Below are 16,382 nucleotides of genomic sequence, written 5' to 3'. Positions count from 1 at the left end.
TTTGTGTTGGGGGGGGGGGGGGGGAACAGCCGGTCTGTTAGCCTGTTTTAGCAATGTTGGGATATCAGCTTAAATCGGGTAGATCAGTAAACCATTTTTAAACTCGTTTTTTAAAAGAAGTGTTACTTTACAGATGCAAGTCACTAAAGGTGTAGGCATTAGGCATCTATAGGCTACAGCTGATTATAAACAATAGGCTATATATATATATATATACAAATAAAACTCAAATAACACAAATAAAACTGCGTTGATTCATAATTTCCCATGCACTGCGAGCGAGAGAGTGATGTGTGTAGACTCTTGACTATTCGCGCTCAAAGTTAAACGCTCTCATTGTAATAATCAAAGCCGTCGAAAACGCGCTATTCTGCCTTTATCGCGTCAAAAGCTAAGTCAAAAAATGTGTATTCGTAATAATACCTGTTTTTGATTTCCGCTGTTAGTCTCAGATGAATCTCACCTGTTCCTCCTCAGAAGATTCGAGTCTGAAGCGGCGCTCTTGCAGGTAAACTAGGGAGCGGCGACCCACCTTTCTTTTCTTTCCTTTCTTTTTTAACTCGTTCTCTCCCAAACTCACAGCGTTTTATGGTTCACAAGGACAAATACGCAACGTTCTTGTGGTGTAAATCGAAAGTGGTGTATCATTTGTAAGTTTATTCCTGCATTTAGCTCTAAACAGTACACCGACCATCTGTCACGCTCAGGGACAAGGCAGAGGACACGGCTGGCTGTGTTTTCACACATACAGTGCCTATGGGTGGGAGTTGTTCTGAACTTGTTTGGGTTTAAAGCACTGAAATGAGATTTGGAGGCCTTCAGGAAGAACTCCTTTGTTTTGTAAACGTGCCTGTGGCTGAGAGGCATTGTAACAGGATTGGACCAGCTGTCATATGTTCTCTTGGTTGTTGCGAGTAGACAAATAGAGGTACAATTACATATAGCTTATAGGCATATGATAGTGACTCAGTAAAAGTCAGCTCATAGTGAAAAATGTGTGTTCCCTCAATTTCTGAATTGAGCTCATCGTTATTCCAACCCGATCTCATGAAAGTGCGTATAAATAGTACGCCAAATAAAAACGAAAACTCCTGGTATTGATACGCAAAAAAATTGACTTTGGCGTGTGTATGCTACGCGATGGGTAGGTTTAGGGTTGTGGGGTAGATGCGTATCATATGCACGCCAACAAATTTCGTATCATATCCACGCGAAAACTGCGTATTATATGCACGCCAAACACATGCGTATCATATGAACGCCAAAGTCCATTTTTGCGTATCAATACCACGAGTTTTCGTTTTTATTTGGCGTACTGTTTATACGCATTTTCATGAGACCGGGCTCGTTATTCTCACGAATTATTCATAAAGCGGCATAAAGTCATCTGAGGCCCTTAAGATATATCTGAAGCTTAATACAGTGCTGGTTTTGTGGGAAACATTTGTCTGCAACTGATGTAGCCAGACTAACAATGGCTCTGAAACCTGATACAGGTGCACTGAGAGCTGCACTCCCACTGTGCCTCTCTCCTTCATCTTCAAACTAATTCCTAGCTATTCCCAAACAAGAGTGGAACTACAGTGATTCTTGTTAGATCTGCAAAGGCTTAGAGAGTTAGAAGCAATTACGCACACTGACAATCACTGCGTTCATCCATTTCTTGTGATATTTAAACAAAAGAAAAAAACATCACGTTTCAGTTAAACTTTGAGAGTGGCCCTGTCCACTATAACTCAAATGCTTTGAAATTAAGCAATGTTCAGAGAAACTGAGAACATGAGAAGGAACTACTAGATTCCCTGGAATTGTGTTATGAAACTGAAATGAGCATTCTATATTTAGTAATTTTTCTATAGAAAGATATTTCTATAAAAAGTAGGCTAAATATATCTCTCTTTCACTCTCTCTCACTCTTTCTCTGTCTCTGTCCTCCCTCCAAGTTTCAGTGGCTTTATGACAAACAATTTAAATGATCAAGGTAGTAGAGAATGAGACTATTTGAAAATGACAACAAAACCCCCTCTCTCTTTCTTTCTTTCATACTCGGTCTTTATCTCTCTTCTCCCTGGCTTTCTGACACATTTCAAGCTTTGGGATCATTTACTGTTTTTGAAACTGAGAAGCTGAAAACACCTGTGCTAACAATAGTAGCCTTGCAGCTACAACACCAAGGCTGACTCAGATCCCAAGATCTGTGCTAACAGTGTCCCAGGAGATTAACGTGTTCCCTTTGAAGTGTACATGCAACCACCACAAATGTATTCTGAAACAAATAACACAATTAACTCCTTAGCATTCCTGTAAAATTTGCCTAAAACGCTTACAGTGGAACACTTGCAAGTTAAGAATATTGTCTCATATTTAATTTCTGGTTTGAATTTGATTGAAAACATTGCCTGCTAGAAGTGAGATGCATTTATATCCCGTATTCTTAAAGAGACAGTTTACACAAAAGAAAACCTAACCCTGTTGTGACATGCCCTGTAGTTCTTATTAATTGAACTCTGTGGCACAGTGTTCAAACCTCTAAAATTTGTTCACACACAAAGGAATCGGCACCCTGATAACCTGTAAGTCACAGGCAAGTGCATTACAAACATAGTGAATGCAAATAAAAATGGTAACTGGATTTTTATGTTTTCTTTGGATACAGTTCGCAGAGTAGTGGCTATCATTCTGTTATGTACACCTGATTGCATAGTTAGCTATGTTTTTATAGGATGAGTTATAGACGTCTTTCATAGGCTAAAACACACAAGCTTTACCATATGCCCTTCCCTCGCTGTAGGAAAAGCTGTAATATCCTGTTCTGATGTCATGTAGGAGGGTGTTATTGTTAACACCCATTGTTAACCATTGGTGTCATTGTTTTCAGTGCTTTATTTCATGTAGCTCCAAAAACAGCTGAGTAACTACTCCTTAAGTGGATAAAATGTAACTTTGATGGTGATCTGATCACATTAAGATCATGTCTCTCTATAAATTCTGTTGAAAAAGTTGAAGTTATGATTTTGAGTGCAAGTTCATTTATAGTGAAACATCGTTCTTAACGGAAAAGCGTACTGCTTTGCTTGGATTGGATATGCAGCATGCCAACATTGCCTCCCAGTGGCCCACTTTGATAACATGCCTAAACATTTCCTTTGATACACACTTCCTGTTCTACTTCCTTCCCTCATAAGGTTTTATGCCCTGTTGCTTACCAATCCTGCCAAACTGAGATAACGTGTCAAAAATACACAAAGTTTAAATAACAAAAGTCATTATTTAAACCAATACAGCACTTCCTTTGTTCAACAATATAAGCAGACTGCAAATGTCTGTATACAGTAGTACGATGATATTCCATTCTGACTAACGTTCATACTTTTCTCTATCCAAGACAGAAGACAAATTTTAACATTACAGTGTATGTGAAAGGCAAGAATGTAATTGGGTTTAAACGATTTATCACATCCTTCAGCAACATCATTGATTTTCTGTACAGAAATAGGTTAGTATGGTTTAAGGAACTGATAAAAGTGAAATTTTGAAAGAGAAACCAATGCTTCAAAGAGGATTTGAAAACATGCGTTCTTGTTTTCGTCCGCAGACCGATCCTGTAAGGCTGTAATCTGTAAGGTATACATGATCTTCAAAAAATTTCAAGACCCTTTAACTTTGTTCATTCAAAGTTTGACTTTTCTAGTCAAGAATTGCACTTGCTGCAGTCGAATTTCAATTCATTTACATTCTGCTTCCCTAAATATATTCTGTTTGCTGGAAAGGAATAAGAATTTAAAAGGCATTCTCATATAGCTAAAACTGTACCTTTATTGTTGGAGATGAGCATGATGTGTTGGTCTGAGGGTTTGGCAATCCAGCAGGTGCTTTGTCTGTCAGTGTCGACAGGTCTAGATTCAGGTCCGATATGGATTCATAAATATTCTCAGAATCTGGTGATGGCAGTGGTTCTGAGCTAGAGCTTTCACTTTCGGGCTCTTTTGGGTATTCTGGCTCTGGAGACTTCATGTGAGGCTTGGTCTCATTTAGGTTCTTAATGACAGGGAGCTCCACAGGTTTGACAGGGATAGGTTTATGGAGGGGGTCAGCTGGGCTGAAGCTGGGCACTCGAAACTTATCAGGCTGCGTTTCACTGCGAGAGCCAATCAGCAGATTAGTTGCTTGACTCATCCTCTTCTTCTGATTTGATGAGTCTGAGGCTGAAACCATGTTCAGGGAGATAAGGGAGTCTGAAGGTCCACCATGTTTGTAAGAAGGGGGCTCATGTAAATCCAAAGGAACTCCAAATGTAGACATGCGGTTTTCTGTCTTATGGTAATTCCCTTTGGAGTGATGTCTAATTGTCACCTCATCTGATTTGTGGGTCTCTGCGAGGTCAGGCACCACAGGCTTCACAGCGGGGCCTGGAGGCTCTCTGAAGTCTAGAGGTGAAGGGATGTTGGCTGGAAGCTCCTTTACGTATTTAGCAGGGATATAAAATGGCTTGGCTCGTTCATCTTTGCAAACATGCCACCAATGATCGTTTGTTTTGGCCAGGAGGACGTACCGCTCGTTGGGTTTAATGGACACCATGTGGCCATTCCGGCCCTCGTATTCATATTCAAACTCCACCAGTACCAGACCCAGACTGTGTAAGGATGTCATCTTACCCTATTCTCCCCTTGAGGGAATCACGCTGGAATCAAGGTTCAGGAACGGCCCTCCTGTGGGTAGAAAACAAATGAGAGGATTATAAAAAGCAATTTGAGAAGAAGACACAAATTACTGTTTATTTGCTGCCTCACATTTGAGTCACGAGCAAAGAGCATCTGCTGTATAAATGCAAAAACAACAGCACTTTGGCTGACCTTTCTACTGGTCCAGCTGTTCAGACTTTGCCCAACAAGCCTTATTCTATCAAACTAAGATCATGCTGCTCCTTTCACAATGTTATATATAAAGTTTTATGAACTGTCACACATAATAGAAACAAAGTACACTAAAAATTGCTGGTAAATTTCACAAATACAAAGAAACAGCAAGTATTGATTTTTAACTTTTCACCATAGGAAAAAAAAATAATAATAAAAACTCTGAAATGGTAAGTTTTTGCAAAATTCACTGCTAAGTCATTTTAAGCTGAAAGTGGAGATCTCTAACCTCCACCTTTTGTCAACAGCTGATGTTTTAAGGCAGGAAACTTTGATGTAGTGTGCTGATATGGACCAATAACTGAGGTTAAATACCACAGTTCTGATCAATGACCTGGAGCAACCAATCTAGCATGACCTCCACAGACACTCAAAAAAGATCAGAGCACCTTTTTTGGAATGTTATATTAATTCAAATCACATCATAATTATATTAATTTTAATTAATATAAGTAATAAAGTGACTTTTAAAGTAATAAATTTATTAGTAGTATTACATTTATATATTAAATGTATATGTGTTTATAGGATTATATTAATTGACAGTTTATGACAATTTACAGAATACTCAAAGTACTTGAAGAGATTCACCCTTGACGCAACAGCGGTTGTTTAATGTTTGCTCAGCGACCTCTATCACTTGTTAATCTTTTGTATGTGGTTTGACTACTGCCTGTAAAGGAAAGGAAGTTGACTCTAATACGAAAGACAGATAACAGCACAGTGTCAGTAATCAAAGTGCTATTTGGAATCAGCTGCCAGCAAATTATGTCTGATCTGAGATCTGAGATATAGACACAGGATATTATGCCATTGACATTTTAAAAAAAACATTGATTGATCTAATTGCCAAAGCACCGAAGAGGTGATGCATTTTGTCAGTTCTAATGTAAATATTACATTGCTGCACCTTAGTTTTTCATTTTCTGATGACCGGTATTTCACTTGATCTTTTTAAAAGTCTGGTTTTCATGGTGGCTGTTTTTAAAAGACTTCCTTCCTCTTGCATGTCTAATACAAAGAGAGAGAGAGAGAAAGGAAGACATGCTGCATTGTCAGCAACAAACATTTGCTTTCTACTGATTTGAGATGTGTGTATTCTGGTTATATCTATGGTTATATAAGTATATACTTGGTTGTATAAATAAATGTGAAACGTTTATGTTCTACTGTTAGTGTTATCTGTATGCACCAAGGGTCTGATAGTAACGCAATTTCAATTCTCTGTATGTATGTGCTGTACATGTGGAAGAATTGACAATAAAGCAGACTTGACTTGACTTGACTTGACTTGAACCAAGGGGTGGCAATGGATGGAACGGAGGACTTGTGGTCTACCAGAGGAGGACATTGCATAATCCATGAAGGAAGTGGCCAAAATCACCGCTACACATTTGATTCTGAGAATGCTTCTTCTCCATACTGATTTGCAGATACTGTATGTCAACTTAGATCTCAGACTGGTTACTTAATGTATTTCACAAACAGTTCAGCTTTGAAAGGGACAGTCAGAACTTGTTTGACAACCTTTGAGTCTGGAGTTGAACAGCAGCAGAGCAAAAATGACAGAAACACCAATGCATGATTCATCATATTAGAGCTGTTAAAAAAAAATCACCTTGGAATCTGCACAAGCTGTATTTGGGGGGGGGGGGGGGTCCTTCCAGTTGAAAATGATTGTTAGTGTAGAACAATTGGAGGAGGCCGTTCCCATTTAGACAGTTTAAACACGGAAACTCCTTGTTTGTCTCTAGCCTGGCTTGCTTTGACCTTGCTGTGCTGTCTGGTTCTCTTACAGGATGTTCATGGCGGGGGAAAATGGGTCTTTATGTGATCTGTTCACTCACCCCAGCACCCATTTTTAGAATTAAATTTAGGGCTGTCCTAGCACATATTATCTCCTGTCATATATAGTCGCCATTTGTCAGCATACAAAAAAATATGTAAATATTAAAAGCTATTGTTTTCCCCCCCTTGTGCTTGTTACATTTTTGTGAGTATGCCAGAGACGGTATAAGCAATGTTAAAATAATTGTTATATATTGAAGAATTATACATTCCTACATTACTTTTTCCCCAATTTACAGTTAGGATAAGTCAACTCTACTTGTTGAAAGTCAGAGCCAGTCTGCAGATTTGAGTTAAAATCTGTTCAGATTTTAAAAGTTGTTCAGCTTTAACTTGCTATTTGTTGAAAATGATCCAATCTAATTTGTTCATGTGTGCATTCATACATGCACCAGGTTTGATGTCAATGATCTCCAACTTTATTGTCTGCATGAAGTGTGATAGGAACTCAATGGGATGAGAACGGAGGAGATATTCAGCAACTTAACAACTTTACACTTAAAAATAAAGGTTCCAAAAAAGGGGGTTTTGCAGCAATGCCATAGATCATGGGTGTCCAAACTTTTTCTTAAAGGGGGCCAGATTCAATGATGTGGACACACCAAGGGGCCCGATGCTTCATTCATGCATACTGTATATATATATATATATATATGTGTATGTGTTTGTGTATGTATGTATGTGTGTGTGTGTGTGTGTGTGTGTGTGTGTGTGTGTGTGTGTAGACAGTTGTCAGCATTAGTGTTGAGGATGTATAATAATATATTTGTAAATATATTGTAAATATTTTAACAATCTAATTTTTACAGGGTAACATTTAAAGATTATAATATCTAGAATGACTTTATAGTATTTAGTCCATAAACTAATGTATTTAGTAAATAGAAATGCATAAAACTGCTTATAACAAAAATGTCTGTAATTTGGCCTATATTTCATTACAGCCTTACACTACCTTCAATACTATGCCTACATTAATAATATAATAAAATTCGACATGAATATCCTGCATTTCTGCCACAATACCACAGTTAGAGTTACTAAAGTAAATCCATTGTAAATGTTTGTGATTTGTGTATTTAAAAATATTCTAACTGGATTGTTGTCACACGGTGCTTCTCCTGTTTTCCGTGTCAGTGTTGTTGAGAATGTCATTGCTGTTTCATCTGCTTTTAAACTAGTTTAAATCACCGCAACATCTGTGGTTTGTATCGGAGGCCTCTTCTCCAAACTCAAACGCTTCTCAAGGAATCTCAGTGTTGTAGTGGTCGCATGATCGAGACCAGTCACAGAGTAAACACATTTGTTCTGAGCTGTGGGCCATTTGAAATTCATCCACGGGCCGTACTTTGGACACCTCTGCCATTGAAGAACTATTTTGGGTTCCCCAAAGAACCTTCCAGTGAACAGTTCTTAAAAGAACCATGAAGAACATTTAAATAATCGAAAGAACCTTTGGTGCATTTAAAAGGTTCCGTGGATGTTAAAGGTTCTTCATGGAACTATTGACACCAATAAAGAACCTTTATTGCTTGGTCATTCATGCTAAGCTATCGTGTAATTTCAGAATACTTAGAATATGGTGAATAATGAATATGGACTACTTTTACAATGATTTTTCAATCTATGTGGGCCACTAATCAGTCTACTTTTGTTGTATGGAAAAGAAAAGCCTGGACATTCTGCCTCACATCACCTTTTGTGTTCCATGAAAGAAAGAAGTAAATGACAGAATTTTCTAAAGTTGACCAGTTGGCCAATCTCAGATGTGTATAGTTCGAATGCTTGTAATTTACGTATGAGTTCAAACAAAACCTGCTGTGATTTCAGATTTTAACCCACACAAAGCAGTGGCCTCAGAAAGTCAGAAGGGTTATTCTGAGGTGTGCACACAGCGAATACCTGAGGGAGAAATGAGATTCTCTTTGGAATGTGCAGTGCACTCAGATAGCTGTACCAGATCTGCGGTGTTCCAGTTTTCCTCCACACCCACACGCACCAGCCCAGTCACCTCAGGAATGCAGAAAGAGCACTTTTATTCACTGTGCAGTCTATTCATGGGCGTAGAATACGCATGGGATATGTGGGGGACAGGTCCCCCCACTTAAAAAAAAAAACTTAAATTCATCCCCTGCACTTTTTCAGATAAGTGTGTTTACGTAGAGGTTTTCAGGGGCCAGTGTGAATAAATCTAAATTTAAATTCAAAGAGAAAAGATAGTCTATGCATGACCTGACATTTTATTTGTAACCAAAATGAGGAGATGTGAACATCATGGAGTGCTAAACTCTCTCATGCAGTGTATGTTTCATTCATACTCAAAGCTGGAGGGTGCTCTCATGCAGAAAGACTCATAGAAGTAATAACTTATGACATGCAGGAAACACCTAATATGGACAAAGGCATCCAGCTATCACTGAATAAATAATGTCAAGACAATAAACACACGATTGCGACAATATATGGTTTATGTGTGTTTTCAAGTCATCTTCATGGTGTAAACAAAGTATCTGATCTTTCTGATACTAAACAAAGTATCTCTATCTTTGTTTATTACCACGCATTTACTACAGTAGCCTATAGAAACTATAAATGTTTTCTGTCTTATTCTGTGATTTAAAAAAAAGTGTAGTAGCCTATATGAACAAATAATAAAATTGCCATTAGGAAAAAATATGACAGAATACAAATTATTAGTTATTATCCAGCAGTTTATTTGACCTCTTAGCCAATTAAAAGTAAGAAAAATAAATAAAACCTGTTAATTAGCCAAAAAATAAAGATATTACATTTGACATTTCTGTCCCCCTCACTTCTGAAAGATGGCTACGCCCCTGAGTCTACACAACTAAAATGTTTAAAACATTTCCTCTCAGAGGGAATACCTTGTTTGTACACAGAATGGATTAAGCATGCATACAAAATGATTCTTATCCTTCTTCACAGGTTCAATTGAGCACACGAAGCTGAATACTGACATCAATATCTTTTATCTTCATTTCATCTATCAGCTTGACGGTGATAGTTTGCAATTGGTGATCAACTTGTGACACTATGATCACAGATTCAGCACATAAAATGCCAAAAAATCACGTGCTGCTTACAATATGCAGATTATGCATTGATTTTCTGGTCTCATAGCACAGTGTAAGATGGCTCACTTTGCCTTTTCTTTGTAAACTGCAACAAGTTTATGTGCACATATAGCCATATTGCAACAAGACAGGAAAAAAGGAAAGTAGCTGTTATGTAAGACTTTAAGTAAAAGTATTGAAATAAATGGCAAAGTACCTCAAGACAGAGTGAATATTATGTACATCTTAACCAAATAAGTACTCAGAAGTTAAAATAAGTTTACCTGCTGAGGCAGGATCGGCGCAGCATCTTCTCCACACCTTTGTTTTTCTCTCTTCTTGTTCAAGTTACATTTGTAAGATCCGTCTCCTGTTCTTCTTCTTTTTTCTTTAAATCTCTTTTCCTTTCTCAGTCCGCTTAATGTCTTAGACAGGCTTCAGTCTTTCACCACCACCGCTTTGTCGTTTCACCTACAGCTCAAAGTTCCAGCTCTGACAGTTGTTGCTCAGGGCCAGTGTGTGTCCGTGTGTGTGTGTGTATGTATCGTGGGCGGGTGTGTATACATGCTAGAACTTTGTGCCAGTTTCAGCTTGCCTGCCTCCTCTGTCTGCATTCATTTCCTGTTCCAGCACACACATCACTGCTTCAGAAGAGTGAGAGTTAGCAACAGGAAGAGAGAGAGAAAGAGAGATGAGGGTATGGTTCAACTGAGTCATTAGGAAGAAGCAGGGCCATCCTTAGAGGGGTGCAACTGGTGAGGTCGCACCGGGCCCCGTGCTTGAAGGGGCCCCGTGGCGAACGGACCGAGGGGGACCCCGCTCCATACCTCGCACCGCGTCAACTAAGGACAGCGCCCTGGGAAGAAGAGCCTTGCAAAATTATTAACCAATTGCTATTCCACGAAAGCAATAACTCTGACAAGATGATGTTCTTTATCAAATAGGTGAAACTGCCTCACTTTCTGTACCATGTGGTTGAAGCTGTGTTCCACCTCGTCAACAAATCAGGTCACCGGAAAGTTGGTGGGTGAAATCAATTAACAAAACCATCAGATAGGAACACATGGCTGAGACTACAACTGTAAGGAACTTAGAAATTGTTTTCTCACCTGCAAAAATAAAGTTTGCTTTCTTCTCCACTGTTCACTCACATGAGTAGACGTTTCTTGACATCTTTCCAGTTCTAGTGAGCTGTAAAAAGGGATTTTTAGGCTAGCCTGTATAGAACCTCTCCGAGTGATTCCCTTTAGTCTCATGCACAGCTGAATGAAAAACATCAGCTATTGCGAGAGTTCTCCATGCAGTTTCTATGAATAACACCCAGTGGTTGATTCACACCCATTTGGGCTCTGGTGGTTTCTTCCCTCCCTTCCAGTTTGCACAACCTCTGATCACTTTTAAGCTGCACAAAACTGAACAACTACTAAATACGATTAAGAAATCTTGTACTGAGCACTGAGGGGCAACTAGGAACCAAGAGGTTAATACTCACCCTCAGATGTATGGACATGACAACATGTCCCACCCCAGAAAAAAAAATGTTTTCTGGGTGGGCCATGTGAAGATTTTCTGATGCGTTTGGATTCTGGTACTTTCAGTGATGCTCCATTTGGGCATGCTTTTGGAATGCTGTCCTGGAATAAAAGGTTAATATCATTTTTTTAGGATAAAGAGATAAATCAGCTGCAGTTAGGTCATAAAATAATGTTCTAGTTACTTAAATTTTGAGAAGTTGTGTAAACAGCATCTTTAACTATTACATACAAGTAAATATATAAAAGAAAATTAATTTAGAAAAATGTTTCACAGGCAATACATCATTCTGAAAAAAAAGGAAACTATAACAGTCATAGCTATTCATGCACCGTAAAACATTTCCAGCTGGTTAAATTTACAATGAAAGTTCACCTGCCTTAAAAACATGGTAGACTAAAAATAGGTAAACTCAACATGACCTTTATTTGAACTCACAAGTAGCCAAGACAATGGATTTCTTTAAGTTTAATTGACTTCTTTAAGTTTAATTTTGAAAACGTATAAACTTCATTTCAAAACCCAAAACAAATTCAGATAACTTAAGCAAAATTATTCACAATCAGAGAGTGTTTCCGACTTTTGAGTTTGGCTAAGAAGTGTGGGCAAACACATTTTTGCACTTTACAGAGCTTATGGCTGTCACTTTGTTACTGAGACAGGTGTGATTTAGTAAAGTCTGTCAAATCGTTTTATCAAATTTGATTTAGTAATGTCTGTCAAGTAGGCCTACTCTTTTCTTTTTTGGCAAACTATCTATTGTGATACCGTAAAATGAAGTGTTTCTGAGTGTCAGTTTTTATGAGAGCTGTAAGGTCTTGGTGTTTTGGAAGGGTGATGATGAATGATTCACATGGCAGAATTCAGAGAACACAAACTATTTCCGACTGGAGAGGGTGCATAGTGATGTCTTATACACTGCGTTCCAAACGGGATATATCGCCTCTGAAGGGCACTTCGGAGTGAAAACAATCATGGCCGCCATATTGAAGGGTCATTCCAAACCGAAGTGCTCAAAACTGGCCACTTCAAAGGGCCCTTCGGAATTAAGAATTTCGAAGGGTACAACTGATGGACACCTTGGGCTCCCATGATCCTTTGCGCAGATTCTTTGCATGATGACGGAGCCTCCTTGTGTGCATGTGACGACGCAGAAGGGCACTTCAAGAAACAGTTGTTTTGTCCCCTACACCCTTCAACCCTTCGAAGCTCTCACTCCGGAGGGTATACCCTTTGAAGGGATTAGGACATAGGGATGAGTCCCTCCGAATGGAATGCAGGGATAGTTGATTATATAATTTGTGTCAAGTGGGAAACAATTTGAACCATACAAATTATTTTCTCTATCAAAATGTATTATTATAAAATGTATTACTTATGGTGCAGCCAAAACTGATTATTATACATTATTATTGAACAACCAAAAAAAACAAAAATGTCAGCACACTGAAAGACACACAATTAGACCAAGGCAAGGGTCTCTCACATTATTTAACATCTCTACAGGGTGACAAAAGTGCAAAAAAGTGAAACGTGTCTTAAAAACAGAGCAAAGAGCAGACGTTTCAGCTCATGCTGCTCTTTGATCTGTTTTTTCAGTTGATCAAATTTTTCTTGATTTTTCCACCTGAGAACGGACTGGTTATCTTTTTGGAGCGCATAAAATATCTTTTTTGATTTTTATACATTATTATTAAAATTATGTATAACCATATTTTGTAAAAAAAAAAAAAAAAAAAAAAAACGTTTATAAAATAGTTAGAAAAGCTTATTATGCACTGCCCCCTACCGACTGAGCTTTGCAATAATGATTTGAGATATTTTAGATTTTAGATAGATACTGAAATAGTGCTGTCGGAGTTTTACTTCAGGACGGTAATTAAAATAAGCTATATGTTTTCTGTTTTAAGCGTGTTTTGTTATTGAATGATTAGCTAATATTCCCTAATTACCAGTGTCGCATAGGTCTGTTCATTAAAAAGAGTAAATACCATGTGTTACTTTTGGTTTGACCACAATATTGGTATTTAAAGCATCATAAAATTAATTCTCTACTTTAAGCTTTTATAGGCTATGTAAAGACACTCAGTTTTACATTTAACATGAGAATTTTTTCAGTTTTAATTTATTATTAGTTTTAATTTTGCCATATTTAACAACATTTAATAGCTTATATTAAAGTCGAAATTCCTTCATATATTATTTATTATGAATATTATTGGAAAGAGCAACAATGATTTGGCCCTTCAAGATGAATGGTACTTTTTTTCCCCCTCTAAATGTAGCATAAGAAACTTTGACTGGGATTTTGGAATGAATTTTCCAGACAGGACAACGAAAGATATAGGCAATTAACTCATTTTCCTTTCAACTGAAAACCACACTTTGCTTACATTTTCACTTTTTACTGTTTATTTATTTATTTTTATGTTTCCAATATTTCTTCTCGTATTTAGCCTAGGTGTAGCTATAGACTTTTTTTTTTCAAGAGATGTAACCTGTTCGTCGTCCATGAGGCACAATAATGTGATTTGCACAAACAGAATATGTTTCTGGATTAAAATTATTTGGTTCTTTAAAAAAAATTATAATAATAGTAAAAAAAAGGAAATGAAAGGAAATTTGCAGCATCGATAAACGATTTTTAAACAAAGTATGGAACAAAAATCAATTGCCTCATAATATGTGGCTCATGTGGAATTGCTAAAGGAATTCTACACACAGGTCATTGTGGAAACTGAAAGTGAAACGCTCTGTATGTAAACAATGCCCTGTAACGATGAGGAATTACCTCGCGCTCCAGTTGTGTCATCACCTTACACAAACGGTTTGATGAAGTCACTCTGAGAACACATATACAGCCGCTTTTAAGTCGTGTTTTAAAATTAATTTTTGCATATATATCTAACGCAAAACCGGAAGACACAGAATATACAGGTATACTGTAGATAACGTATGGATAACATAAATAATAGGCTATAATAAGGTATTAATTATATTCATTTGTTTCGTAAGTATTGACATTCATATGATGTAATTGTGTCTACATAGTGATAGTGGACGAAAGTCCCAGTTTGACTCCTATCCATCGCCATCCTATCCATCTCATTGCCTTTTCAAGGTGAGAAAAAGAACGCCCACCACGACGAACAGAGGCACGTAATTTTCTCCTTCTGAAACTTCCAATTATAATACCGCTGGGCTTCCCGCGCTGTCACCTGCTGAAGGGAATGCAAATTTAGTAGGGTAGTTTCTTTCTTTTTCTTTTTTTTTTTTGGAGAACAATATATAGCCAGAGTCTTACCATAAGATAGTATCCATATCCTAGTCATATTGCTCTGCACTGTACAGCTGTCAATACAAAACCACAATGAGAACTTTTTTGTATTTTCTGTGGATTATCATGTCTCCGTCCATATTTGCAGAATCCTTTATTCAGGAAAAGGAGACAATTTCTCAAACAATTAAATTTCTGCATGCACTGGTAAGGCTTATCTATCTATCTATCTATCTATCTATCTATCTATCTATCTATCTATCTATCTATCTATCTATCTATCTATCTATCTATCATCTGTGTGTCTATTTGAAAATGTGTTAAGCACTCGTCAACATCTTTTTTTCTTCTTCTCAAAGGGCCAAGGAGCATGTCCCCGTAAAGTGGAAAAAGCGATGTCTTATCGGTTCACGAGTCTTCCGAGTAAGGTAGGCAACAATATAATACAAGACAGAAATGTTACATCCTAGAGATCTATCTTCCTGCGGAGTTTTAAATGCAGCTGGCCGCTTTCAAGTGATGTGAAAGAACTTGAGTTGCTGGTTCAGGTGCCATTCAGGCTCTGCAGTCTCCAGAAATATTCAGGACTGTTGGTGTTATATATCCTGTAAGTTTGACATTGGATGTTTGATCTTTTTTTTTGTTCACTGGACAGAAAGAATTATCTCAGGCACTGAAGATATCATATAACTCTACCTTTGAGCTCTTCAAGAAGAACAGAACCCACTGCTGGAATAACAATGCATTCCAAGAACTAATGGAACATCTCCACCGACAAGCTAAATCAAACGTAAGTCAGTAGCTGGGCTGAGTCAACAATTACTTACATTATTTACAATTTTGGACGTTAATCGTTATTGTTAATATCTAGGTCCCGGTGGTGATGAGCTCTGAATTTGAGACGTTGGTCGAGAACTTCAGAAAGCTCGATCAGTTTCTCACACAGCAGGTGAGAAACTCGGTAAACGAGACCAAACAAATAACGAAAAAGTTTAGAATGTGTTTATACCTTCATTCAAATCTGCATTGATTAACTGTGCGACTTTTCTTTCCGACAGAATTGTAGCTGCTGCGCGTGGGAAGCTGTGCGCCAGGACATTCTGGCCGTTATGGACACATTCAGAAGAATGACTAGAAAAATGACTAGAAGAAGATACATTTAATTCATTGCGTGCCGCAAATTAAATGTTGTCAGTAATTTATTAATGTTATTTTTTATTGTTTTATTTTTTTTTTATTTATTTTTTTTTTTTGCACTTTTCATTTTCCATTGAAGTCGATATGGTCAAATGAATCAATGAATGTTTAATGTTATTATCTAAACTGCCTATTTTACGGCTCTGGGCTTGCTATTTTTAAACAAATGTACTAAGTAGAACAACTAGACTACACTAACTAAAAGGTTTACTTTAAGCGAACAAACTTTGATTGTTCTTTAGACTACTATACAATCCACTGTTTATCCTGGAATGTGCTATTATTACTATGAAGGACTGTTTCGTTTACATGTTGTTTGTAACATACAATGGCTGTCTAAATGTCTTTGTAACAAATGTGTGGACACGTGTGCATTTCTCACTTGACCAATGTTCACAAAAAATAAATACTTAAAAATGTACACTGTCTCTCAAATCGGTCATTATGTCGTTTAGTATGTCTATGCAAGTTGTCACATCTTTTAAATATTTTTCAGGGTCGGTATATTTTGAAAGATTTCGGTAGGCTACGGGGGGG

General features: G+C 37.5%; 1 protein-coding gene and 1 long non-coding RNA gene across 5 annotated transcripts in view; one reads left to right on the top strand and one right to left on the bottom strand.

The window, feature by feature from the left end:
* Positions 1–10,663, bottom strand: part of LOC107582875 (rho GTPase-activating protein 27-like) — a 23,965-nt gene extending 13,302 nt beyond the window's left edge. For all 4 annotated transcript variants that reach the window (XM_016268893.1, XM_016268892.1, XM_016268896.1 and 1 more), the window contains exons 1-2: positions 10,123–10,663; positions 3,814–4,709 (exon numbers count right to left, since the gene is read on the bottom strand). In XM_016268893.1, the coding sequence (XP_016124379.1) occupies positions 3,814–4,650 (837 nt within the window). In that variant the 5' untranslated portion in view covers positions 4,651–4,709; positions 10,123–10,663. The remainder of the gene's footprint in view (positions 1–3,813; positions 4,710–10,122) is intronic.
* Positions 442–15,387, top strand: LOC107582876 (uncharacterized). The gene is made up of 3 exons (XR_001608986.1): positions 442–508; positions 15,008–15,076; positions 15,304–15,387. It is a non-coding gene; the product is annotated as an uncharacterized lncRNA (long non-coding RNA).
* Positions 15,388–16,382: the final 995 nt, after the last annotated feature.

Source organism: Sinocyclocheilus grahami, unplaced genomic scaffold (genome assembly GCF_001515645.1).
Source record: "Sinocyclocheilus grahami isolate Dianchi unplaced genomic scaffold, SAMN03320097.WGS_v1.1 scaffold48.1, whole genome shotgun sequence".
In the NCBI taxonomy this organism is placed as follows: domain Eukaryota; kingdom Metazoa; phylum Chordata; class Actinopteri; order Cypriniformes; family Cyprinidae; genus Sinocyclocheilus; species Sinocyclocheilus grahami.
Note: the sequence above shows the minus strand (reverse complement) of the source record. Positions and strands in the feature narration are given on the sequence as shown.